This window comes from Amaranthus tricolor, chromosome 12 (assembly GCF_026212465.1).
Source record: "Amaranthus tricolor cultivar Red isolate AtriRed21 chromosome 12, ASM2621246v1, whole genome shotgun sequence".
Taxonomy (NCBI): domain Eukaryota; kingdom Viridiplantae; phylum Streptophyta; class Magnoliopsida; order Caryophyllales; family Amaranthaceae; genus Amaranthus; species Amaranthus tricolor.
This window is the reverse complement of record NC_080058.1, coordinates 24888548-24913004: the sequence shown is the minus strand read 5'-3', so window position 1 is coordinate 24913004 and position 24457 is coordinate 24888548. Positions and strand designations below refer to the sequence as shown.

At 39.0% G+C, this 24457-nt stretch overlaps 3 protein-coding genes across 3 annotated transcripts; all 3 read right to left on the bottom strand.

Moving 5' to 3' along the window:
• Positions 1-870: 870 nt before the first annotated feature.
• LOC130828728 (uncharacterized) lies at positions 871-3097 on the bottom strand. Its single transcript, XM_057694689.1, has 3 exons — positions 2924-3097; positions 979-2713; positions 871-884 (listed from the first exon to the last, which is right to left on the bottom strand). The coding sequence occupies exons 1-3, from the start codon at positions 3095-3097 to the stop codon at positions 871-873; spliced, it is 1923 nt and encodes a 640-aa protein (XP_057550672.1).
• A 2880-nt stretch (positions 3098-5977) lies between these two features.
• On the bottom strand, positions 5978-8204 carry LOC130828726 (uncharacterized). The gene is made up of 3 exons (XM_057694688.1): positions 8031-8204; positions 6086-7820; positions 5978-5991 (listed from the first exon to the last, which is right to left on the bottom strand). The coding sequence occupies exons 1-3, from the start codon at positions 8202-8204 to the stop codon at positions 5978-5980; spliced, it is 1923 nt and encodes a 640-aa protein (XP_057550671.1).
• A 13086-nt stretch (positions 8205-21290) lies between these two features.
• On the bottom strand, positions 21291-23610 carry LOC130828725 (uncharacterized). Its single transcript, XM_057694687.1, has 3 exons — positions 23344-23610; positions 21399-23133; positions 21291-21304 (listed from the first exon to the last, which is right to left on the bottom strand). Exons 1-3 carry the CDS (start codon positions 23608-23610, stop codon positions 21291-21293), a joined length of 2016 nt encoding a protein of 671 aa, XP_057550670.1.
• Between the last annotated feature and the right edge of the window lie 847 nt (positions 23611-24457).

Genomic DNA, 24457 nt, shown 5'->3' with positions numbered 1-24457 from the left:
TCTTATGAATTCCAAAATGACCCGCAATACCTCCTCCATGGACTTCACGCACCAATAACTCACGCACTCCACTTTTAGGGATACATAACTTGTTTCCCTTGAATAAGAAACCATCATGAACCAAGTATCCTTTAGTGGGCTTAGAAAATTCAGTAGCAAAATCATCATCACTTTCATATAAGGCCTTTAGGTGTTCAAAGCCTAATATTTGAGTGTGAACCATAGCAAGTAAGTAACTCCTCCTTGACAACGCATCCGCCACCACATTCTTCTTCCCTTCCTTGTACTTCGAACTAAAAGTGAAGGATTGTAGGAACTCCACCCACTTTGCATGTCTATGGTTGAGCTTTTGTTGACCATGAATGAACTTCAAAGCTTCATGATCGGAATGTAGAACAAATGGCTTTGGCCTTAAGTAATGAGACCAATAATCCAAAGCTCTAACAATGGCATAGAATTCACGATCATAATTTGAATAATTCAACTTAGCTCCACTTAACTTTTCACTAAAATAACAAATGGGACGCCTTTCTTGAACAAGAACCGCACCAATGCCTACGCCACTTGCATCACATTCTACTTCAAACAACTTGTCAAAATCAGGTAATGCAAGTATTGGAGCGTTGCATAACTTGGTTTTGACGTCTTCAAAGGCTTTGTGGGCTGCTTCATTCCATTGAAATGCACCTTTCTTCAAGAGCTCCGTTAAAGGCGCCATAAGAGTGGAAAAGTTCTTGATGAAGACTCGGTAAAATGAAGCTAGTCCATGAAAACTTCTAACCTCATGAACATCTTTGGGTACCTTCCATGTTGAGATAGCTTTCACCTTCTCGGGATCAACCTGTACTCCTTCACTAGAAACAATGTAGCCTAGGAAAGAAATACTACTACACATGAAAGTACATTTTTCCATTTTTCCATACAATTTATGCTCTCTCAATGCCTCAAGTAAAACTCTCAAATGTATCAAATGCTCATTTTCAGTTTTACTATATACTAGAATATCATCTAAATATACAACAATGAATTTATTTAGAAAGGGACGTAATACCTCATTCATGAGTCTCATGAACGAACTAGGAGCATTGCAAAGTCCAAATGGCATGACAAGCCATTCATATAGACCTTGCTTTGTCTTGAAAGCAGTCTTCCATTCATCTCCTTCACGAATTCTCATTTGATGATAACTACTTCGCAAGTCAATTTTGCTAAAAACTGTGGCTCCACTTAATTCATCAAGCATGTCTTGTAGCCTTGGCATGGGAAATCTATATTTAATAGTTATGTTGTTGATGGCACGACTATCAATACACATCCTCCAAGTTCCTTCTTTCTTTGGCACCAAAAGGGCAGGCACCGCACATGGACTAAGGCTTTCACGCACATAGCCCTTTTCCATGAGTTCTTCAACTTGTCTTTGCAACTCCTTAGCTTGCTCGGGATTGCATCTATAGGCTGCCTTGTTTGGTAATGAGGCTCCCGGTACCAAATCAATTGCATGTTCAATACCACGAAATGGAGACAACCCTTTAGGCAAATCATCGGGAAACACATCTGCAAATTCTTTAAGCAAGTTTCTCAACGGAATAGAGTTAGCCACATGAGAAACATCATCAACAATGGGCTTTACAATAAGCAGAAACCCTCCTCCTTCTATCACGCATTCTTCCTCAAACTCCTTCCTAGACATAAGGAAGTTTGGTTTCTTTTCCACCATAGGTTCAACCTTAGGGGGCAAAGGTAACAACCTAATCTTCTTTCCTAATTTGGTAGTGACCGTATAGACATTAGAAACACCATCATGAATAGCTTTTCTATCAAATTGCCATGGTCTACCAAGCAAAATATGACACGCACTCATAGGTAAAACGTCACACCAACGTTCATCATAAAAATTTCCTATAGTGAATGAAACTAGTGCTTGTTTCTTAACCTTTAAACCGGTGTCATTATCCAGCCAATTTAACTTGTAAGGTTTAGCATGATTTCGTGTAGGTAATTTAAGCTTACTTACAAGTTCAGTTGAGGCCACATCCGTGCATGATCCTCCATCAACAATCACATCAAAAACCTTGTCTTGAACCTTGCATCTAGTATGAAAAAGGTTCTCTCGTTGTTGCATATCTTTGAGAGGTTCGGAATGTAGAAGTCTTCTCACAACACCACACAATGGAGCGTCATTTTCTTCAGCACCATATTCCTCATATTCCTCCTCCTCTTCCTCTTCTTCGGAACCCCACTCTCCTTCTTGAATAGTAAGTGTATTCCGTTTTGGACATTCACTAGCAATATGTCCTCTTTCATGACACTTGTAACAAGTTCTTTTGGATGCATCTTGCTTGAAATCTGGTTTTCCTCCATAAGTTTTCGAAGGGTTAGTAGGAACAGTTGATTTAGAAGGGCTAGGAAAAGAATCAACTTTTCCCGCGGAAGAGAACGCTCTAAAAGGGGGTCTTGGAGCATTCTTCGGCTTCTCCTCTTTGTTTTGTGCTTCAACCTTCCTAGCAGCCTTCACAACCTCATCATAAGTGGAATAAGGTAGAAGATCCACCTTATTAGAGATTGGTTTAGAAAGCCCCTTTGTGAAACGCGCAATTTTGAGTGGTTCCTTCTCTTGTATGTCACACACCAAGCTAAGTTTCTCAAACTCACGTACATATTCATCAATATTACGCTCACCTTGATTTAGGCGAGTTAATTTGACATATTGATCCTGCACATATTCACGTGGGACCCAACGTTGCTCCATTTTCTTCTTGAGTTTTTCCCAAGATGCAATCTTTTCTTTCCCTTCTCTCCTTCTCTTGGCTTTGAGGTTATCATACCAAAGCCCAGCAAGTTTTGTCAATTTAAGAGTCGCCATTTTACAACTCTTATCATCATCATAATTTTTATACTCAAAAATATTCTCTAATCTTCGTACCCAATCATAAAAAACCTCCGGATCACTAGAACCATCAAATTCAGGAAGGTCTAGTTTGAAACTTCTATCTTCTTGATTGTTACGAAAATGGGACTCGCCATGGGTGGGAGTAGAATTCTCTAATTCCTCTACCCTTCTACCCACTCTAAGCAACGTCTCTCCAATGGCATCCATTCTTGTTTCATGCCTCTTCATTCCATCGTGCATTACATGAAGTTGATCCACGATTACTTTTAACATTTCGGCATTGGACTGATTATCACCCATACTGCGTTTTAACTAGTGTAATCTCGTTCAACACGATTTGGCTCTGATACCAACTGATGTGGAAGTGTAATGGGACCGTTTTAGAGTGTATGAATTAGCTTAAAAACAAGCTTAACAAGGAACGAAACAAGAGAACACCCACGCAACTTAGAAACTTATTCTAGATTGGATGGTTTCTTTGAGCAGCAAAAATTCACTAAGTATTTTAAACTCTCAAAGCTTTTACTCTCAAACACTAAGTAATAAGAATAAAAGGGGCGTGCAACACAAAGTAAGCACAAAGAAATTCACAAAGAAAATCAGAATTTTGTTTTCAATCTCACTTGCCTAAAATGCATGGCAATGAGTTCCTTTTATACTAAAAATAATGCAAGTGTTACAAGTCTTCAAGGAACCTTTTAACTTCCCTTAAGGAACCTTTTAACTTCCCCTTCAAGGAACCTTTTAACTTTCCCCCTTACAAAAAATCAGAAAACAAAGCATTAAACTAAAGCTAGCATTAAGCCTTTTTAACGTTAAGCATTTAAGGCTAATAATGACACTTTATTAATAGCTATTTAAACAGCAAATTAAGGCTAATTAAGCTACTTTGAACCGTCCATATTCTCCTAAAAAACTCTTGCATTTCTCCTATAAAAAAAACTCCCATTTAAGCATTAAAGCTAGAATTCAGGTTGCTGCTTGTATTCAACTTCCCATTTATTCAACTTCTCATCTATTCAACTTCCCATTTAAGGCAAGTAATAAAGGATTTCTTTGAAGAGAATCCCACGAAATTAGCAGCCATTTGCTTGACATTTGCGTGGCTAAGTAACGCATGGACCGTAGCTTGTGTTGTAGGAACCGTAACTTGATGATCTTGGACTTTGTGGACTGAATTCTCATCATTCTCCCCCTCTTCAAAGAAGTTTGCCCTCAAACTCTCATCTTCAAGGTATGGAGACAAATCACCCACATTGAAAGTTGCACTAACACCACCATAGTCACTTGGCAATTCAAGCTTGTAAGCACTTTCTCCAATCTTTTCAACCACACGAAATGGACCATCTGATCTAGGCATAAGCTTGTTCTTCCTAAGGTTAGGAAAACGTTCCTTGCGCAAATGTAACCACACCAAATCACCTTGAGCAAAAGTAGGCTGTTTCCTTCTTTTATTAGCTCTTTCCTTGTAAACGGTATTCATGGCTTCAATCTTTTTCTTGACTTGAGCGCATGTTTCTTGAAAAGCTTCCCATCTTTTCTTTGAATCAACATGAACTAGATCTTTCTTGGGCAAAGGAATAAGATCAAGAGGAAGTAAAGGATTTACCCCATAGACCACCTCAAAAGGAGCACGAGTAGTAGTAGATGACGGTGATCTATTGTAGGCAAACTCAGCATGAGCCAACTTCACATCCCAATCCTTTTGCGTTCTACTCACTAGACCACGCAATAAGGATCCCAAAGTGCGATTTGTGACCTCTGTTTGACCATCCGTTTGTGGATGATGAGAAGTACTAAAAAGAAGTTTAGTACCTACCAACTTCCAAAGAGTCCTCCAAAAATGACTTAGGAACTTAGTGTCCCTATCCGAAACAATGGTCCTTGGCACTCCATGTAGGCGTAATATTTCTCGAAAGTACAAATCAGCAACTTTAGATGCATCATCCGTCTTGTGACAAGCAATGAAATGAGCCATTTTAGAAAAACGATCAACAACCACCATGATGCTATCTTTTCCTCTTTGAGTCCTAGGAAGACCCACAATAAAGTCCATACTTACCTCTTCCCAAGGAGCATTAGGAACGGGCAAGGGAGTGTAGAGACCCTTATGAAAGGTACTCTTGGACTTTTGACAAGTAGAACATCTTTCAACCACATGTGTTACATCCTTGATCATTCGTGGCCAATAGAAATGTTCTTGAAGTATCTCCATAGTCTTATGAATTCCAAAATGACCCGCAATACCTCCTCCATGGACTTCACGCACCAATAACTCACGCACTCCACTTTTAGGGATACATAACTTGTTTCCCTTGAATAAGAAACCATCATGAACCAAGTATCCTTTAGTGGGCTTAGAAAATTCAGTAGCAAAATCATCATCACTTTCATATAAGGCCTTTAGGTGTTCAAAGCCTAATATTTGAGTGTGAACCATAGCAAGTAAGTAACTCCTCCTTGACAACGCATCCGCCACCACATTCTTCTTCCCTTCCTTGTACTTCGAACTAAAAGTGAAGGATTGTAGGAACTCCACCCACTTTGCATGTCTATGGTTGAGCTTTTGTTGACCATGAATGAACTTCAAAGCTTCATGATCGGAATGTAGAACAAATGGCTTTGGCCTTAAGTAATGAGACCAATAATCCAAAGCTCTAACAATGGCATAGAATTCACGATCATAATTTGAATAATTCAACTTAGCTCCACTTAACTTTTCACTAAAATAACAAATGGGACGCCTTTCTTGAACAAGAACCGCACCAATGCCTACGCCACTTGCATCACATTCTACTTCAAACAACTTGTCAAAATCAGGTAATGCAAGTATTGGAGCGTTGCATAACTTGGTTTTGACGTCTTCAAAGGCTTTGTGGGCTGCTTCATTCCATTGAAATGCACCTTTCTTCAAGAGCTCCGTTAAAGGCGCCATAAGAGTGGAAAAGTTCTTGATGAAGACTCGGTAAAATGAAGCTAGTCCATGAAAACTTCTAACCTCATGAACATCTTTGGGTACCTTCCATGTTGAGATAGCTTTCACCTTCTCGGGATCAACCTGTACTCCTTCACTAGAAACAATGTAGCCTAGGAAAGAAATACTACTACACATGAAAGTACATTTTTCCATTTTTCCATACAATTTATGCTCTCTCAATGCCTCAAGTAAAACTCTCAAATGTATCAAATGCTCATTTTCAGTTTTACTATATACTAGAATATCATCTAAATATACAACAATGAATTTATTTAGAAAGGGACGTAATACCTCATTCATGAGTCTCATGAACGAACTAGGAGCATTGCAAAGTCCAAATGGCATGACAAGCCATTCATATAGACCTTGCTTTGTCTTGAAAGCAGTCTTCCATTCATCTCCTTCACGAATTCTCATTTGATGATAACTACTTCGCAAGTCAATTTTGCTAAAAACTGTGGCTCCACTTAATTCATCAAGCATGTCTTGTAGCCTTGGCATGGGAAATCTATATTTAATAGTTATGTTGTTGATGGCACGACTATCAATACACATCCTCCAAGTTCCTTCTTTCTTTGGCACCAAAAGGGCAGGCACCGCACATGGACTAAGGCTTTCACGCACATAGCCCTTTTCCATGAGTTCTTCAACTTGTCTTTGCAACTCCTTAGCTTGCTCGGGATTGCATCTATAGGCTGCCTTGTTTGGTAATGAGGCTCCCGGTACCAAATCAATTGCATGTTCAATACCACGAAATGGAGGCAACCCTTTAGGCAAATCATCGGGAAACACATCTGCAAATTCTTTAAGCAAGTTTCTCAACGGAATAGAGTTAGCCACATGAGAAACATCATCAACAATGGGCTTTACAATAAGCAGAAACCCTCCTCCTTCTATCACGCATTCTTCCTCAAACTCCTTCCTAGACATAAGGAAGTTTGGTTTCTTTTCCACCATAGGTTCAACCTTAGGGGGCAAAGGTAACAACCTAATCTTCTTTCCTAATTTGGTAGTGACCGTATAGACATTAGAAACACCATCATGAATAGCTTTTCTATCAAATTGCCATGGTCTACCAAGCAAAATATGACACGCACTCATAGGTAAAACGTCACACCAACGTTCATCATAAAAATTTCCTATAGTGAATGAAACTAGTGCTTGTTTCTTAACCTTTAAACCGGTGTCATTATCCAGCCAATTTAACTTGTAAGGTTTAGCATGATTTCGTGTAGGTAATTTAAGCTTACTTACAAGTTCAGTTGAGGCCACATCCGTGCATGATCCTCCATCAACAATCACATCAAAAACTTTGTCTTGAACCTTGCATCTAGTATGAAAAAGGTTCTCTCGTTGTTGCATATCTTTGAGAGGTTCGGAATGTAGAAGTCTTCTCACAACACCACACAATGGAGCGTCATTTTCTTCAGCACCATATTCCTCATATTCCTCCTCCTCTTCCTCTTCTTCGGAACCCCACTCTCCTTCTTGAATAGTAAGTGTATTCCGTTTTGGACATTCACTAGCAATATGTCCTCTTTCATGACACTTGTAACAAGTTCTTTTGGATGCATCTTGCTTGAAATCTGGTTTTCCTCCATAAGTTTTCGAAGGGTTAGTAGGAACAGTTGATTTAGAAGGGCTAGGAAAAGAATCAACTTTTCCCGCGGAAGAGAACGCTCTAAAAGGGGGTCTTGGAGCATTCTTCGGCTTCTCCTCTTTGTTTTGTGCTTCAACCTTCCTAGCAGCCTTCACAACCTCATCATAAGTGGAATAAGGTAGAAGATCCACCTTATTAGAGATTGGTTTAGAAAGCCCCTTTGTGAAACGCGCAATTTTGAGTGGTTCCTTCTCTTGTATGTCACACACCAAGCTAAGTTTCTCAAACTCACGTACATATTCATCAATATTACGCTCACCTTGATTTAGGCGAGTTAATTTGACATATTGATCCTGCACATATTCACGTGGGACCCAACGTTGCTCCATTTTCTTCTTGAGTTTTTCCCAAGATGCAATCTTTTCTTTCCCTTCTCTCCTTCTCTTGGCTTTGAGGTTATCATACCAAAGCCCAGCAAGTTTTGTCAATTTAAGAGTCGCCATTTTACAACTCTTATCATCATCATAATTTTTATACTCAAAAATATTCTCTAATCTTCGTACCCAATCATAAAAAACCTCCGGATCACTAGAACCATCAAATTCAGGAAGGTCTAGTTTGAAACTTCTATCTTCTTGATTGTTACGAAAATGGGACTCGCCATGGGTGGGAGTAGAATTCTCTAATTCCTCTACCCTTCTACCCACTCTAAGCAACGTCTCTCCAATGGCATCCATTCTTGTTTCATGCCTCTTCATTCCATCGTGCATTACATGAAGTTGATCCACGATTACTTTTAACATTTCGGCATTGGACTGATTATCACCCATACTGCGTTTTAACTAGTGTAATCTCGTTCAACACGATTTGGCTCTGATACCAACTGATGTGGAAGTGTAATGGGACCGTTTTAGAGTGTATGAATTAGCTTAAAAACAAGCTTAACAAGGAACGAAACAAGAGAACACCCACGCAACTTAGAAACTTATTCTAGATTGGATGGTTTCTTTGAGCAGCAAAAATTCACTAAGTATTTTAAACTCTCAAAGCTTTTACTCTCAAACACTAAGTAATAAGAATAAAAGGGGCGTGCAACACAAAGTAAGCACAAAGAAATTCACAAAGAAAATCAGAATTTTGTTTTCAATCTCACTTGCCTAAAATGCATGGCAATGAGTTCCTTTTATACTAAAAATAATGCAAGTGTTACAAGTCTTCAAGGAACCTTTTAACTTCCCTTAAGGAACCTTTTAACTTCCCCTTCAAGGAACCTTTTAACTTTCCCCCTTACAAAAAATCAGAAAACAAAGCATTAAACTAAAGCTAGCATTAAGCCTTTTTAACGTTAAGCATTTAAGGCTAATAATGACACTTTATTAATAGCTATTTAAACAGCAAATTAAGGCTAATTAAGCTACTTTGAACCGTCCATATTCTCCTAAAAAACTCTTGCATTTCTCCTATAAAAAAAACTCCCATTTAAGCATTAAAGCTAGAATTCAGGTTGCTGCTTGTATTCAACTTCCCATTTATTCAACTTCTCATCTATTCAACTTCCCATTTAAGGCAAGTAATAAAGGATTTCTTTGAAGAGAATCCCACGAAATTAGCAGCCATTTGCTTGACATTTGCGTGGCTAAGTAACGCATGGACCGTAGCTTGTGTTGTAGGAACCGTAACTTGATGATCTTGGACTTTGTGGACTGAATTCTCATCATTCTCCCCCTCTTCAAAGAAGTTTGCCCTCAAACTCTCATCTTCAAGGTATGGAGACAAATCACCCACATTGAAAGTTGCACTAACACCACCATAGTCACTTGGCAATTCAAGCTTGTAAGCACTTTCTCCAATCTTTTCAACCACACGAAATGGACCATCTGATCTAGGCATAAGCTTGTTCTTCCTAAGGTTAGGAAAACGTTCCTTGCGCAAATGTAACCACACCAAATCACCTTGAGCAAAAGTAGGCTGTTTCCTTCTTTTATTAGCTCTTTCCTTGTAAACGGTATTCATGGCTTCAATCTTTTTCTTGACTTGAGCGCATGTTTCTTGAAAAGCTTCCCATCTTTTCTTTGAATCAACATGAACTAGATCTTTCTTGGGCAAAGGAATAAGATCAAGAGGAAGTAAAGGATTTACCCCATAGACCACCTCAAAAGGAGCACGAGTAGTAGTAGATGACGGTGATCTATTGTAGGCAAACTCAGCATGAGCCAACTTCACATCCCAATCCTTTTGCGTTCTACTCACTAGACCACGCAATAAGGATCCCAAAGTGCGATTTGTGACCTCTGTTTGACCATCCGTTTGTGGATGATGAGAAGTACTAAAAAGAAGTTTAGTACCTACCAACTTCCAAAGAGTCCTCCAAAAATGACTTAGGAACTTAGTGTCCCTATCCGAAACAATGGTCCTTGGCACTCCATGTAGGCGTAATATTTCTCGAAAGTACAAATCAGCAACTTTAGATGCATCATCCGTCTTGTGACAAGCAATGAAATGAGCCATTTTAGAAAAACGATCAACAACCACCATGATGCTATCTTTTCCTCTTTGAGTCCTAGGAAGACCCACAATAAAGTCCATACTTACCTCTTCCCAAGGAGCATTAGGAACGGGCAAGGGAGTGTAGAGACCCTTATGAAAGGTACTCTTGGACTTTTGACAAGTAGAACATCTTTCAACCACATGTGTTACATCCTTGATCATTCGTGGCCAATAGAAATGTTCTTGAAGTATCTCCATAGTCTTATGAATTCCAAAATGACCCGCAATACCTCCTCCATGGACTTCACGCACCAATAACTCACGCACTCCACTTTTAGGGATACATAACTTGTTTCCCTTGAATAAGAAACCATCATGAACCAAGTATCCTTTAGTGGGCTTAGAAAATTCAGTAGCAAAATCATCATCACTTTCATATAAGGCCTTTAGGTGTTCAAAGCCTAATATTTGAGTGTGAACCATAGCAAGTAAGTAACTCCTCCTTGACAACGCATCCGCCACCACATTCTTCTTCCCTTCCTTGTACTTCGAACTAAAAGTGAAGGATTGTAGGAACTCCACCCACTTTGCATGTCTATGGTTGAGCTTTTGTTGACCATGAATGAACTTCAAAGCTTCATGATCGGAATGTAGAACAAATGGCTTTGGCCTTAATTAATGAGACCAATAATCCAAAGCTCTAACAATGGCATAGAATTCACGATCATAATTTGAATAATTCAACTTAGCTCCACTTAACTTTTCACTAAAATAACAAATGGGACGCCTTTCTTGAACAAGAACCGCACCAATGCCTACGCCACTTGCATCACATTCTACTTCAAACAACTTGTCAAAATCAGGTAATGCAAGTATTGGAGCGTTGCATAACTTGGTTTTGACGTCTTCAAAGGCTTTGTGGGCTGCTTCATTCCATTGAAATGCACCTTTCTTCAAGAGCTCCGTTAAAGGCGCCATAAGAGTGGAAAAGTTCTTGATGAAGACTCGGTAAAATGAAGCTAGTCCATGAAAACTTCTAACCTCATGAACATCTTTGGGTACCTTCCATGTTGAGATAGCTTTCACCTTCTCGGGATCAACCTGTACTCCTTCACTAGAAACAATGTAGCCTAGGAAAGAAATACTACTACACATGAAAGTACATTTTTCCATACAATTTATGCTCTCTCAATGCCTCAAGTAAAACTCTCAAATGTATCAAATGCTCATTTTCAGTTTTACTATATACTAGAATATCATCTAAATATACAACAATGAATTTATTTAGAAAGGGACGTAATACCTCATTCATGAGTCTCATGAACGAACTAGGAGCATTGCAAAGTCCAAATGGCATGACAAGCCATTCATATAGACCTTGCTTTGTCTTGAAAGCAGTCTTCCATTCATCTCCTTCACGAATTCTCATTTGATGATAACTACTTCGCAAGTCAATTTTGCTAAAAACTGTGGCTCCACTTAATTCATCAAGCATGTCTTGTAGCCTTGGCATGGGAAATCTATATTTAATAGTTATGTTGTTGATGGCACGACTATCAATACACATCCTCCAAGTTCCTTCTTTCTTTGGCACCAAAAGGGCAGGCACCGCACATGGACTAAGGCTTTCACGCACATAGCCCTTTTCCATGAGTTCTTCAACTTGTCTTTGCAACTCCTTAGCTTGCTCGGGATTGCATCTATAGGCTGCCTTGTTTGGTAATGAGGCTCCCGGTACCAAATCAATTGCATGTTCAATACCACGAAATGGAGGCAACCCTTTAGGCAAATCATCGGGAAACACATCTGCAAATTCTTTAAGCAAGTTTCTCAACGGAATAGAGTTAGCCACATGAGAAACATCATCAACAATGGGCTTTACAATAAGCAGAAACCCTCCTCCTTCTATCACGCATTCTTCCTCAAACTCCTTCCTAGACATAAGGAAGTATGGTTTCTTTTCCACCATAGGTTCAACCTTAGGGGGCAAAGGTAACAACCTAATCTTCTTTCCTAATTTGGTAGTGACCGTATAGACATTAGAAACACCATCATGAATAGCTTTTCTATCAAATTGCCATGGTCTACCAAGCAAAATATGACACGCACTCATAGGTAAAACGTCACACCAACGTTCATCATAAAAATTTCCTATAGTGAATGAAACTAGTGCTTGTTTCTTAACCTTTAAACCGGTGTCATTATCCAGCCAATTTAACTTGTAAGGTTTAGCATGATTTCGTGTAGGTAATTTAAGCTTACTTACAAGTTCAGTTGAGGCCACATCCGTGCATGATCCTCCATCAACAATCACATCAAAAACCTTGTCTTGAACCTTGCATCTAGTATGAAAAAGGTTCTCTCGTTGTTGCATATCTTTGAGAGGTTCGGAATGTAGAAGTCTTCTCACAACACCACACAATGGAGCGTCATTTTCTTCAGCACCATATTCCTCATATTCCTCCTCCTCTTCCTCTTCTTCGGAACCCCACTCTCCTTCTTGAATAGTAAGTGTATTCCGTTTTGGACATTCACTAGCAATATGTCCTCTTTCATGACACTTGTAACAAGTTCTTTTGGATGCATCTTGCTTGAAATCTGGTTTTCCTCCATAAGTTTTCGAAGGGTTAGTAGGAACAGTTGATTTAGAAGGGCTAGGAAAAGAATCAACTTTTCCCGCGGAAGAGAACGCTCTAAAAGGGGGTCTTGGAGCATTCTTCGGCTTCTCCTCTTTGTTTTGTGCTTCAACCTTCCTAGCAGCCTTCACAACCTCATCATAAGTGGAATAAGGTAGAAGATCCACCTTATTAGAGATTGGTTTAGAAAGCCCCTTTGTGAAACGCGCAATTTTGAGTGGTTCCTTCTCTTGTATGTCACACACCAAGCTAAGTTTCTCAAACTCACGTACATATTCATCAATATTACGCTCACCTTGATTTAGGCGAGTTAATTTGACATATTGATCCTGCACATATTCACGTGGGACCCAACGTTGCTCCATTTTCTTCTTGAGTTTTTCCCAAGATGCAATCTTTTCTTTCCCTTCTCTCCTTCTCTTGGCTTTGAGGTTATCATACCAAAGCCCAGCAAGTTTTGTCAATTTAAGAGTCGCCATTTTACAACTCTTATCATCATCATAATTTTTATACTCAAAAATATTCTCTAATCTTCGTACCCAATCATAAAAAACCTCCGGATCACTAGAACCATCAAATTCAGGAAGGTCTAGTTTGAAACTTCTATCTTCTTGATTGTTACGAAAATGGGACTCGCCATGGGTGGGAGTAGAATTCTCTAATTCCTCTACCCTTCTACCCACTCTAAGCAACGTCTCTCCAATGGCATCCATTCTTGTTTCATGCCTCTTCATTCCATCGTGCATTACATGAAGTTGATCCACGATTACTTTTAACATTTCGGCATTGGACTGATTATCACCCATACTGCGTTTTAACTAGTGTAATCTCGTTCAACACGATTTGGCTCTGATACCAACTGATGTGGAAGTGTAATGGGACCGTTTTAGAGTGTATGAATTAGCTTAAAAACAAGCTTAACAAGGAACGAAACAAGAGAACACCCACGCAACTTAGAAACTTATTCTAGATTGGATGGTTTCTTTGAGCAGCAAAAATTCACTAAGTATTTTAAACTCTCAAAGCTTTTACTCTCAAACACTAAGTAATAAGAATAAAAGGGGCGTGCAACACAAAGTAAGCACAAAGAAATTCACAAAGAAAATCAGAATTTTGTTTTCAATCTCACTTGCCTAAAATGCATGGCAATGAGTTCCTTTTATACTAAAAATAATGCAAGTGTTACAAGTCTTCAAGGAACCTTTTAACTTCCCTCAAGGAACCTTTTAACTTCCCCTTCAAGGAACCTTTTAACTTTCCCCCTTACAAAAAATCAGAAAACAAAGCATTAAACTAAAGCTAGCATTAAGCCTTTTTAACGTTAAGCATTTAAGGCTAATAATGACACTTTATTAATAGCTATTTAAACAGCAAATTAAGGCTAATTAAGCTACTTTGAACCGTCCATATTCTCCTAAAAAACTCTTGCATTTCTCCTATAAAAAAAACTCCCATTTAAGCATTAAAGCTAGAATTCAGGTTGCTGCTTGTATTCAACTTCCCATTTATTCAACTTCTCATCTATTCAACTTCCCATTTAAGGCAAGTAATAAAGGATTTCTTTGAAGAGAATCCCACGAAATTAGCAGCCATTTGCTTGACATTTGCGTGGCTAAGTAACGCATGGACCGTAGCTTGTGTTGTAGGAACCGTAACTTGATGATCTTGGACTTTGTGGACTGAATTCTCATCATTCTCCCCCTCTTCAAAGAAGTTTGCCCTCAAACTCTCATCTTCAAGGTATGGAGACAAATCACCCACATTGAAAGTTGCACTAACACCACCATAGTCACTTGGCAATTCAAGCTTGTAAGCACTTTCTCCAATCTTTTCAACCACACGAAATGGACCATCTGATCTAGGCATAAGCTTGTTCTTCCTAAGGTTAGGAAAACGTTCCTTGCGCAAATGTAACCACACCAAATCACCTTGAGCAAAAGTAGGCTGTTTCCTTCTTTTATTAGCTCTTTCCTTGTAAACGGTATTCATGGCTTCAATCTTTTTCTTGACTTGAGCGCATGTTTCTTGAAAAGCTTCCCATCTTTTCTTTGAATCAACATGAACTAGATCTTTCTTGGGCAAAGGAATAAGATCAAGAGGAAGTAAAGGATTTACCCCATAGACCACCTCAAAAGGAGCACGAGTAGTAGTAGATGACGGTGATCTATTGTAGGCAAACTCAGCATGAGCCAACTTCACATCCCAATCCTTTTGCGTTCTACTCACTAGACCACGCAATAAGGATCCCAAAGTGCGATTTGTGACCTCTGTTTGACCATCCGTTTGTGGATGATGAGAAGTACTAAAAAGAAGTTTAGTACCTACCAACTTCCAAAGAGTCCTCCAAAAATGACTTAGGAACTTAGTGTCCCTATCCGAAACAATGGTCCTTGGCACTCCATGTAGGCGTAATATTTCTCGAAAGTACAAATCAGCAACTTTAGATGCATCATCCGTCTTGTGACAAGCAATGAAATGAGCCATTTTAGAAAAACGATCAACAACCACCATGATGCTATCTTTTCCTCTTTGAGTCCTAGGAAGACCCACAATAAAGTCCATACTTACCTCTTCCCAAGGAGCATTAGGAACGGGCAAGGGAGTGTAGAGACCCTTATGAAAGGTACTCTTGGACTTTTGACAAGTAGAACATCTTTCAACCACATGTGTTACATCCTTGATCATTCGTGGCCAATAGAAATGTTCTTGAAGTATCTCCATAGTCTTATGAATTCCAAAATGACCCGCAATACCTCCTCCATGGACTTCACGCACCAATAACTCACGCACTCCACTTTTAGGGATACATAACTTGTTTCCCTTGAAAAAGAAACCATCATGAACCAAGTATCCTTTAGTGGGCTTAGAAAATTCAGTAGCAAAATCATCATCACTTTCATATAAGGCCTTTAGGTGTTCAAAGCCTAATATTTGAGTGTGAACCATAGCAAGTAAGTAACTCCTCCTTGACAACGCATCCGCCACCACATTCTTCTTCCCTTCCTTGTACTTCGAACTAAAAGTGAAGGATTGTAGGAACTCCACCCACTTTGCATGTCTATGGTTGAGCTTTTGTTGACCATGAATGAACTTCAAAGCTTCATGATCGGAATGTAGAACAAATGGCTTTGGCCTTAAGTAATGAGACCAATAATCCAAAGCTCTAACAATGGCATAGAATTCACGATCATAATTTGAATAATTCAACTTAGCTCCACTTAACTTTTCACTAAAATAACAAATGGGACGCCTTTCTTGAACAAGAACCGCACCAATGCCTACGCCACTTGCATCACATTCTACTTCAAACAACTTGTCAAAATCAGGTAATGCAAGTATTGGAGCGTTGCATAACTTGGTTTTGACGTCTTCAAAGGCTTTGTGGGCTGCTTCATTCCATTGAAATGCACCTTTCTTCAAGAGCTCCGTTAAAGGCGCCATAAGAGTGGAAAAGTTCTTGATGAAGACTCGGTAAAATGAAGCTAGTCCATGAAAACTTCTAACCTCATGAACATCTTTGGGTACCTTCCATGTTGAGATAGCTTTCACCTTCTCGGGATCAACCTGTACTCCTTCACTAGAAACAATGTAGCCTAGGAAAGAAATACTACTACACATGAAAGTACATTTTTCCATTTTTCCATACAATTTATGCTCTCTCAATGCCTCAAGTAAAACTCTCAAATGTATCAAATGCTCATTTTCAGTTTTACTATATACTAGAATATCATCTAAATATACAACAATGAATTTATTTAGAAAGGGACGTAATACCTCATTCATGAGTCTCATGAACGAACTAGGAGCATTGCAAAGTCCAAATGGCATGACAAGCCATTCATATAGACCTTGCTTTGTCTTGAAAGCAGTCTTCCATTCATCTCCTTCACGAATTCTCATTTGATGATAACTACTTCGCAAGTCAATTTTGCTAAAAACTGTGGCTCCACTTAATTCATCAAGCATGTCTTGTAGCCTTGGCATGGGAAATCTATATTTAATAGTTATGTTGTTGATGGCACGACTATCAATACACATCCTCCAAGTTCCTTCTTTCTTTGGCACCAAAAGGGCAGGCACCGCACATGGACTAAGGCTTTCACGCACATAGCCCTTTTCCATGAGTTCTTCAACTTGTCTTTGCAACTCCTTAGCTTGCTCGGGATTGCATCTATAGGCTGCCTTGTTTGGTAATGAGGCTCCCGGTACCAAATCAATTGCATGTTCAATACCACGAAATGGAGGCAACCCTTTAGGCAAATCATCGGGAAACACATCTGCAAATTCTTTAAGCAAGTTTCTCAACGGAATAGAGTTAGCCACATGAGAAACATCATCAACAATGGGCTTTACAATAAGCAGAAACCCTCCTCCTTCTATCACGCATTCTTCCTCAAACTCCTTCCTAGACATAAGGAAGTTTGGTTTCTTTTCCACCATAGGTTCAACCTTAGGGGGCAAAGGTAACAACCTAATCTTCTTTCCTAATTTGGTAGTGACCGTATAGACATTAGAAACACCATCATGAATAGCTTTTCTATCAAATTGCCATGGTCTACCAAGCAAAATATGACACGCACTCATAGGTAAAACGTCACACCAACGTTCATCATAAAAATTTCCTATAGTGAATGAAACTAGTGCTTGTTTCTTAACCTTTAAACCGGTGTCATTATCCAGCCAATTTAACTTGTAAGGTTTAGCATGATTTCGTGTAGGTAATTTAAGCTTACTTACAAGTTCAGTTGAGGCCACATCCGTGCATGATCCTCCATCAACAATCACATCAAAAACCTTGTCTTGAACCTTGCATCTAGTATGAAAAAGGTTCTCTCGTTGTTGCATATCTTTGAGAGGTTCGGAATGTAGAAGTCTTCTCACAACACCACACAATGGAGCGTCATTTTCTTCAGCACCATATTCCTCATATTCCTCCTCCTCTTCCTCTTCTTCGGAACCCCACTCTCCTTCTTGAATAGTAAGTGTATTCCGTTTTGGACATTCACTAGCAATATGTCCTCTTTCATGACACTTGTAACAAGTTCTTTTGGATGCATCTTGCTTGAAATCTGGTTTTCCTCCATAAGTTTTCGAAGGGTTAGTAGGAACAGTTGATTTAGAAGGGCTAGGAAAAGAATCAACTTTTCCCGCGGAAGAGAACGCTCTAAAAGGGGGTCTTGGAGCATTCTTCGGCTTCTCCTCTTTGTTTTGTGCTTCAACCTTCCTAGCAGCCTTCACAACCTCATCATAAGTGGAATAAGGTAGAAGATCCACCTTATTAGAGATTGGTTTAGAAAGCCCCTTTGTGAAACACGCAATTTTGAGTGGTTCCTTCTCTTGTATGTCACACACCAAGCTAAGTTTCTCAAACTCACGTACATATTCATCAATATTACGCTCACCTTGATTTAGGCGAGTTAATTTGACATATTGATCCTGCACATATTCACGTGGGACCCAACGTTGCTCCATTTTCTTCTTGAGTTTTTCCCAAGATGCAATCTTTTCTTTCCCTTCTCTCCTTCTCTTGGCTTTGAGGTTATCATACCAAAGCCCAGCAAGTTTTGTCAATTTAAGAGTCGCCATTTTACAACTCTTATCATCATCATAATTTTTATACTCAAAAATATTCTCTAATCTTCGTACCCAATCATAAAAAACCTCCGGATCACTAGAACCATCAAATTCAGGAAGGTCTAGTTTGAAACTTCTATCTTCTTGATTGTTACGAAAATGGGACTCGCCATGGGTGGGAGTAGAATTCTCTAATTCCTCTACCCTTCTACCCACTCTAAGCAACGTCTCTCCAATGGCATCCATTCTTGTTTCATGCCTCTTCATTCCATCGTGCATTACATGAAGTTGATCCACGATTACTTTTAACATTTCGGCATTGGACTGATTATCACCCATACTGCGTTTTAACTAGTGTAATCTCGTTCAACACGATTTGGCTCTGATACCAACTGATGTGGAAGTGTAATGGGACCGTTTTAGAGTGTATGAATTAGCTTAAAAACAAGCTTAACAAGGAACGAAACAAGACAACACCCACGCAACTTAGAAACTTATTCTAGATTGGATGGTTTCTTTGAGCAGCAAAAATTCACTAAGTATTTTAAACTCTCAAAGCTTTTACTCTCAAACACTAAGTAATAAGAATAAAAGGGGCATGCAACACAAAGTAAGCACAAAGAAATTCACAAAGAAAATCAGAATTTTGTTTTCAATCTCACTTGCCTAAAATGCATGGCAATGAGTTCCTTTTATACTAAAAATAATGCAAGTGTTACAAGTCTTCAAGGAACCTTTTAACTTCCCTCAAGGAACCTTTTAACTTCCCCTTCAAGGAACCTTTTAACTTTCCCCCTTACAAAAAATCAGAAAACAAAGCATTAAACTAAAGCTAGCATTAAGCCTTTTTAACGTTAAGCATTTAAGGCTAATAATGACACTTTATTAATAGCTATTTAAACAGCAAATTAAGGCTAATTAAGCTACTTTGAACCGTCCATATTCTCCTAAAAAACTCTTGCATTTCTCCTATAAAAAAAACTCCCATTTAAGCATTAAAGCTAGAATTCAGGTTGCTGCTTGTATTCAACTTCCCATTTATTCAACTTCTCATCTATTCAACTTCCCATTTAAGGCAAGTAATAAAGGATTTCTTTGAAGAGAATCCCACGAAATTAGCAGCCATTTGCTTGACATTTGCGTGGCTAAGTAACGCATGGACCGTAGCTTGTGTTGTAGGAACCGTAACTTGATGATCTTGGACTTTGTGGACTGAATTCTCATCATTCTCCCCCTCTTCAAAGAAGTTTGCCCTCAAACTCTCATCTTCAAGGTATGGAGACAAATCACCCACATTGAAAGTTGCACTAACACCACCATAGTCACTTGGCAATTCAAGCTTGTAAGCACTTTCTCCAATCTTTTCAACCACACGAAATGGACCATCTGATCTAGGCATAAGCTTGTTCTTCCTAAGGTTAGGAAAACGTTCCTTGCGCAAATGTAACCACACCAAATCACCTTGAGCAAAAGTAGGCTGTTTCCTTCTTTTATTAGCTCTTTCCTTGTAAACGGTATTCATGGCTTCAATCTTTTTCTTGACTTGAGCGCATGTTTCTTGAAAAGCTTCCCATCTTTTCTTTGAATCAACATGAACTAGATCTTTCTTGGGCAAAGGAATAAGATCAAGAGGAAGTAAAGGATTTACCCCATAGACCACCTCAAAAGGAGCACGAGTAGTAGTAGATGACGGTGATCTATTGTAGGCAAACTCAGCATGAGCCAACTTCACATCCCAATCCTTTTGCGTTCTACTCACTAGACCACGCAATAAGGATCCCAAAGTGCGATTTGTGACCTCTGTTTGACCATCCGTTTGTGGATGATGAGAAGTACTAAAAAGAAGTTTAGTACCTACCAACTTCCAAAGAGTCCTCCAAAAATGACTTAGGAACTTAGTGTCCCTATCCGAAACAATGGTCCTTGGCACTCCATGTAGGCGTAATATTTCTCGAAAGTACAAATCAGCAACTTTAGATGCATCATCCGTCTTGTGACAAGCAATGAAATGAGCCATTTTAGAAAAACGATCAACAACCACCATGATGCTATCTTTTCCTCTTTGAGTCCTAGGAAGACCCACAATAAAGTCCATACTTACCTCTTCCCAAGGAGCATTAGGAACGGGCAAGGGAGTGTAGAGACCCTTATGAAAGGTACTCTTGGACTTTTGACAAGTAGAACATCTTTCAACCACATGTGTTACATCCTTGATCATTCGTGGCCAATAGAAATGTTCTTGAAGTATCTCCATAGTCTTATGAATTCCAAAATGACCCGCAATACCTCCTCCATGGACTTCACGCACCAATAACTCACGCACTCCACTTTTAGGGATACATAACTTGTTTCCCTTGAATAAGAAACCATCATGAACCAAGTATCCTTTAGTGGGCTTAGAAAATTCAGTAGCAAAATCATCATCACTTTCATATAAGGCCTTTAGGTGTTCAAAGCCTAATATTTGAGTGTGAACCATAGCAAGTAAGTAACTCCTCCTTGACAACGCATCCGCCACCACATTCTTCTTCCCTTCCTTGTACTTCGAACTAAAAGTGAAGGATTGTAGGAACTCCACCCACTTTGCATGTCTATGGTTGAGCTTTTGTTGACCATGAATGAACTTCAAAGCTTCATGATCGGAATGTAGAACAAATGGCTTTGGCCTTAAGTAATGAGACCAATAATCCAAAGCTCTAACAATGGCATAGAATTCACGATCATAATTTGAATAATTCAACTTAGCTCCACTTAACTTTTCACTAAAATAACAAATGGGACGCCTTTCTTGAACAAGAACCGCACCAATGCCTACGCCACTTGCATCACATTCTACTTCAAACAACTTGTCAAAATCAGGTAATGCAAGTATTGGAGCGTTGCATAACTTGGTTTTGACGTCTTCAAAGGCTTTGTGGGCTGCTTCATTCCATTGAAATGCACCTTTCTTCAAGAGCTCCGTTAAAGGCGCCATAAGAGTGGAAAAGTTCTTGATGAAGACTCGGTAAAATGAAGCTAGTCCATGAAAACTTCTAACCTCATGAACATCTTTGGGTACCTTCCATGTTGAGATAGCTTTCACCTTCTCGGGATCAACCTGTACTCCTTCACTAGAAACAATGTAGCCTAGGAAAGAAATACTACTACACATGAAAGTACATTTTTCCATTTTTCCATACAATTTATGCTCTCTCAATGCCTCAAGTAAAACTCTCAAATGTATCAAATGCTCATTTTCAGTTTTACTATATACTAGAATATCATCTAAATATACAACAATGAATTTATTTAGAAAGGGACGTAATACCTCATTCATGAGTCTCATGAACGAACTAGGAGCATTGCAAAGTCCAAATGGCATGACAAGCCATTCATATAGACCTTGCTTTGTCTTGAAAGCAGTCTTCCATTCATCTCCTTCACGAATTCTCATTTGATGATAACTACTTCGCAAGTCAATTTTGCTAAAAACTGTGGCTCCACTTAATTCATCAAGCATGTCTTGTAGCCTTGGCATGGGAAATCTATATTTAATAGTTATGTTGTTGATGGCACGACTATCAATACACATCCTCCAAGTTCCTTCTTTCTTTGGCACCAAAAGGGCAGGCACCGCACATGGACTAAGGCTTTCACGCACATAGCCCTTTTCCATGAGTTCTTCAACTTGTCTTTGCAACTCCTTAGCTTGCTCGGGATTGCATCTATAGGCTGCCTTGTTTGGTAATGAGGCTCCCGGTACCAAATCAATTGCATGTTCAATACCACGAAATGGAGGCAACCCTTTAGGCAAATCATCGGGAAACACATCTGCAAATTCTTTAAGCAAGTTTCTCAACGGAATAGAGTTAGCCACATGAGAAACATCATCAACAATGGGCTTTACAATAAGCAGAAACCCTCCTCCTTCTATCACGCATTCTTCCTCAAACTCCTTCCTAGACATAAGGAAGTTTGGTTTCTTTTCCACCATAGGTTCAACCTTAGAGGGCAAAGGTAACAACCTAATCTTCTTTCCTAATTTGGTAGTGACCGTATAGACATTAGAAACACCATCATGAATAGCTTTTCTATCAAATTGCCATGGTCTACCAAGCAAAATATGACACGCACTCATAGGTAAAACGTCACACCAACGTTCATCATAAAAATTTCCTATAGTGAATGAAACTAGTGCTTGTTTCTTAACCTTTAAACCGGTGTCATTATCCAGCCAATTTAACTTGTAAGGTTTAGCATGATTTCGTGTAGGTAATTTAAGCTTACTTACAAGTTCAGTTGAGGCCACATCCGTGCATGATCCTCCATCAACAATCACATCAAAAACCTTGTCTTGAACCTTGCATCTAGTATGAAAAAGGTTCTCTCGTTGTTGCATATCTTTGAGAGGTTCGGAATGTAGAAGTCTTCTCACAACACCACACAATGGAGCGTCATTTTCTTCAGCACCATATTCCTCATATTCCTCCTCCTCTTCCTCTTCTTCGGAACCCCACTCTCCTTCTTGAATAGTAAGTGTATTCCGTTTTGGACATTCACTAGCAATATGTCCTCTTTCATGACACTTGTAACAAGTTCTTTTGGATGCATCTTGCTTGAAATCTGGTTTTCCTCCATAAGTTTTCGAAGGGTTAGTAGGAACAGTTGATTTAGAAGGGCTAGGAAAAGAATCAACTTTTCCCGCGGAAGAGAACGCTCTAAAAGGGGGTCTTGGAGCATTCTTCGGCTTCTCCTCTTTGTTTTGTGCTTCAACCTTCCTAGCAGCCTTCACAACCTCATCATAAGTGGAATAAGGTAGAAGATCCACCTTATTAGAGATTGGTTTAGAAAGCCCCTTTGTGAAACGCGCAATTTTGAGTGGTTCCTTCTCTTGTATGTCACACACCAAGCTAAGTTTCTCAAACTCACGTACATATTCATCAATATTACGCTCACCTTGATTTAGGCGAGTTAATTTGACATATTGATCCTGCACATATTCACGTGGGACCCAACGTTGCTCCATTTTCTTCTTGAGTTTTTCCCAAGATGCAATCTTTTCTTTCCCTTCTCTCCTTCTCTTGGCTTTGAGGTTATCATACCAAAGCCCAGCAAGTTTTGTCAATTTAAGAGTCGCCATTTTACAACTCTTATCATCATCATAATTTTTATACTCAAAAATATTCTCTAATCTTCGTACCCAATCATAAAAAACCTCCGGATCACTAGAACCATCAAATTCAGGAAGGTCTAGTTTGAAACTTCTATCTTCTTGATTGTTACGAAAATGGGACTCGCCATGGGTGGGAGTAGAATTCTTTAATTCCTCTACCCTTCTACCCACTCTAAGCAACGTCTCTCCAATGGCATCCATTCTTGTTTCATGCCTCTTCATTCCATCGTGCATTACATGAAGTTGATCCACGATTACTTTTAACATTTCGGCATTGGACTGATTATCACCCATACTGCGTTTTAACTAGTGTAATCTCGTTCAACACGATTTGGCTCTGATACCAACTGATGTGGAAGTGTAATGGGACCGTTTTAGAGTGTATGAATTAGCTTAAAAACAAGCTTAACAAGGAACGAAACAAGAGAACACCCACGCAACTTAGAAACTTATTCTAGATTGGATGGTTTCTTTGAGCAGCAAAAATTCACTAAGTATTTTAAACTCTCAAAGCTTTTACTCTCAAACACTAAGTAATAAGAATAAAAGGGGCGTGCAACACAAAGTAAGCACAAAGAAATTCACAAAGAAAATCAGAATTTTGTTTTCAATCTCACTTGCCTAAAATGCATGGCAATGAGTTCCTTTTATACTAAAAATAATGCAAGTGTTACAAGTCTTCAAGGAACCTTTTAACTTCCCTCAAGGAACCTTTTAACTTCCCCTTCAAGGAACCTTTTAACTTTCCCCCTTACAAAAAATCAGAAAACAAAGCATTAAACTAAAGCTAGCATTAAGCCTTTTTAACGTTAAGCATTTAAGGCTAATAATGACACTTTATTAATAGCTATTTAAACAGCAAATTAAGGCTAATTAAGCTACTTTGAACCGTCCATATTCTCCTAAAAAACTCTTGCATTTCTCCTATAAAAAAAACTCCCATTTAAGCATTAAAGCTAGAATTCAGGTTGCTGCTTGTATTCAACTTCCCATTTATTCAACTTCTCATCTATTCAACTTCCCATTTAAGGCAAGTAATAAAGGATTTCTTTGAAGAGAATCCCACGAAATTAGCAGCCATTTGCTTGACATTTGCGTGGCTAAGTAACGCATGGACCGTAGCTTGTGTTGTAGGAACCGT

Bases quoted from the DNA above. Each gene is read 5' to 3' on its own strand.
- LOC130828726 (XM_057694688.1), bottom strand. From the start codon at position 8,204: ATGGATGCCATTGGAGAGACGTTGCTTAGAGTGGGTAGAAGGGTAGAG. The intron at 7,821-8,030 runs GTACGAAGATTA...GAATATGTGCAG, and splicing joins CGGAGGTTTTTTATGATTGG to GATCAATATGTCAAATTAAC.
- LOC130828725 (XM_057694687.1), bottom strand. From the start codon at position 23,610: ATGGGTGATAATCAGTCCAATGCCGAAATGTTAAAAGTAATCGTGGAT. The intron at 23,134-23,343 runs GTACGAAGATTA...GAATATGTGCAG, and splicing joins CGGAGGTTTTTTATGATTGG to GATCAATATGTCAAATTAAC.
- LOC130828728 (XM_057694689.1), bottom strand. From the start codon at position 3,097: ATGGATGCCATTGGAGAGACGTTGCTTAGAGTGGGTAGAAGGGTAGAG. The intron at 2,714-2,923 runs GTACGAAGATTA...GAATATGTGCAG, and splicing joins CGGAGGTTTTTTATGATTGG to GATCAATATGTCAAATTAAC.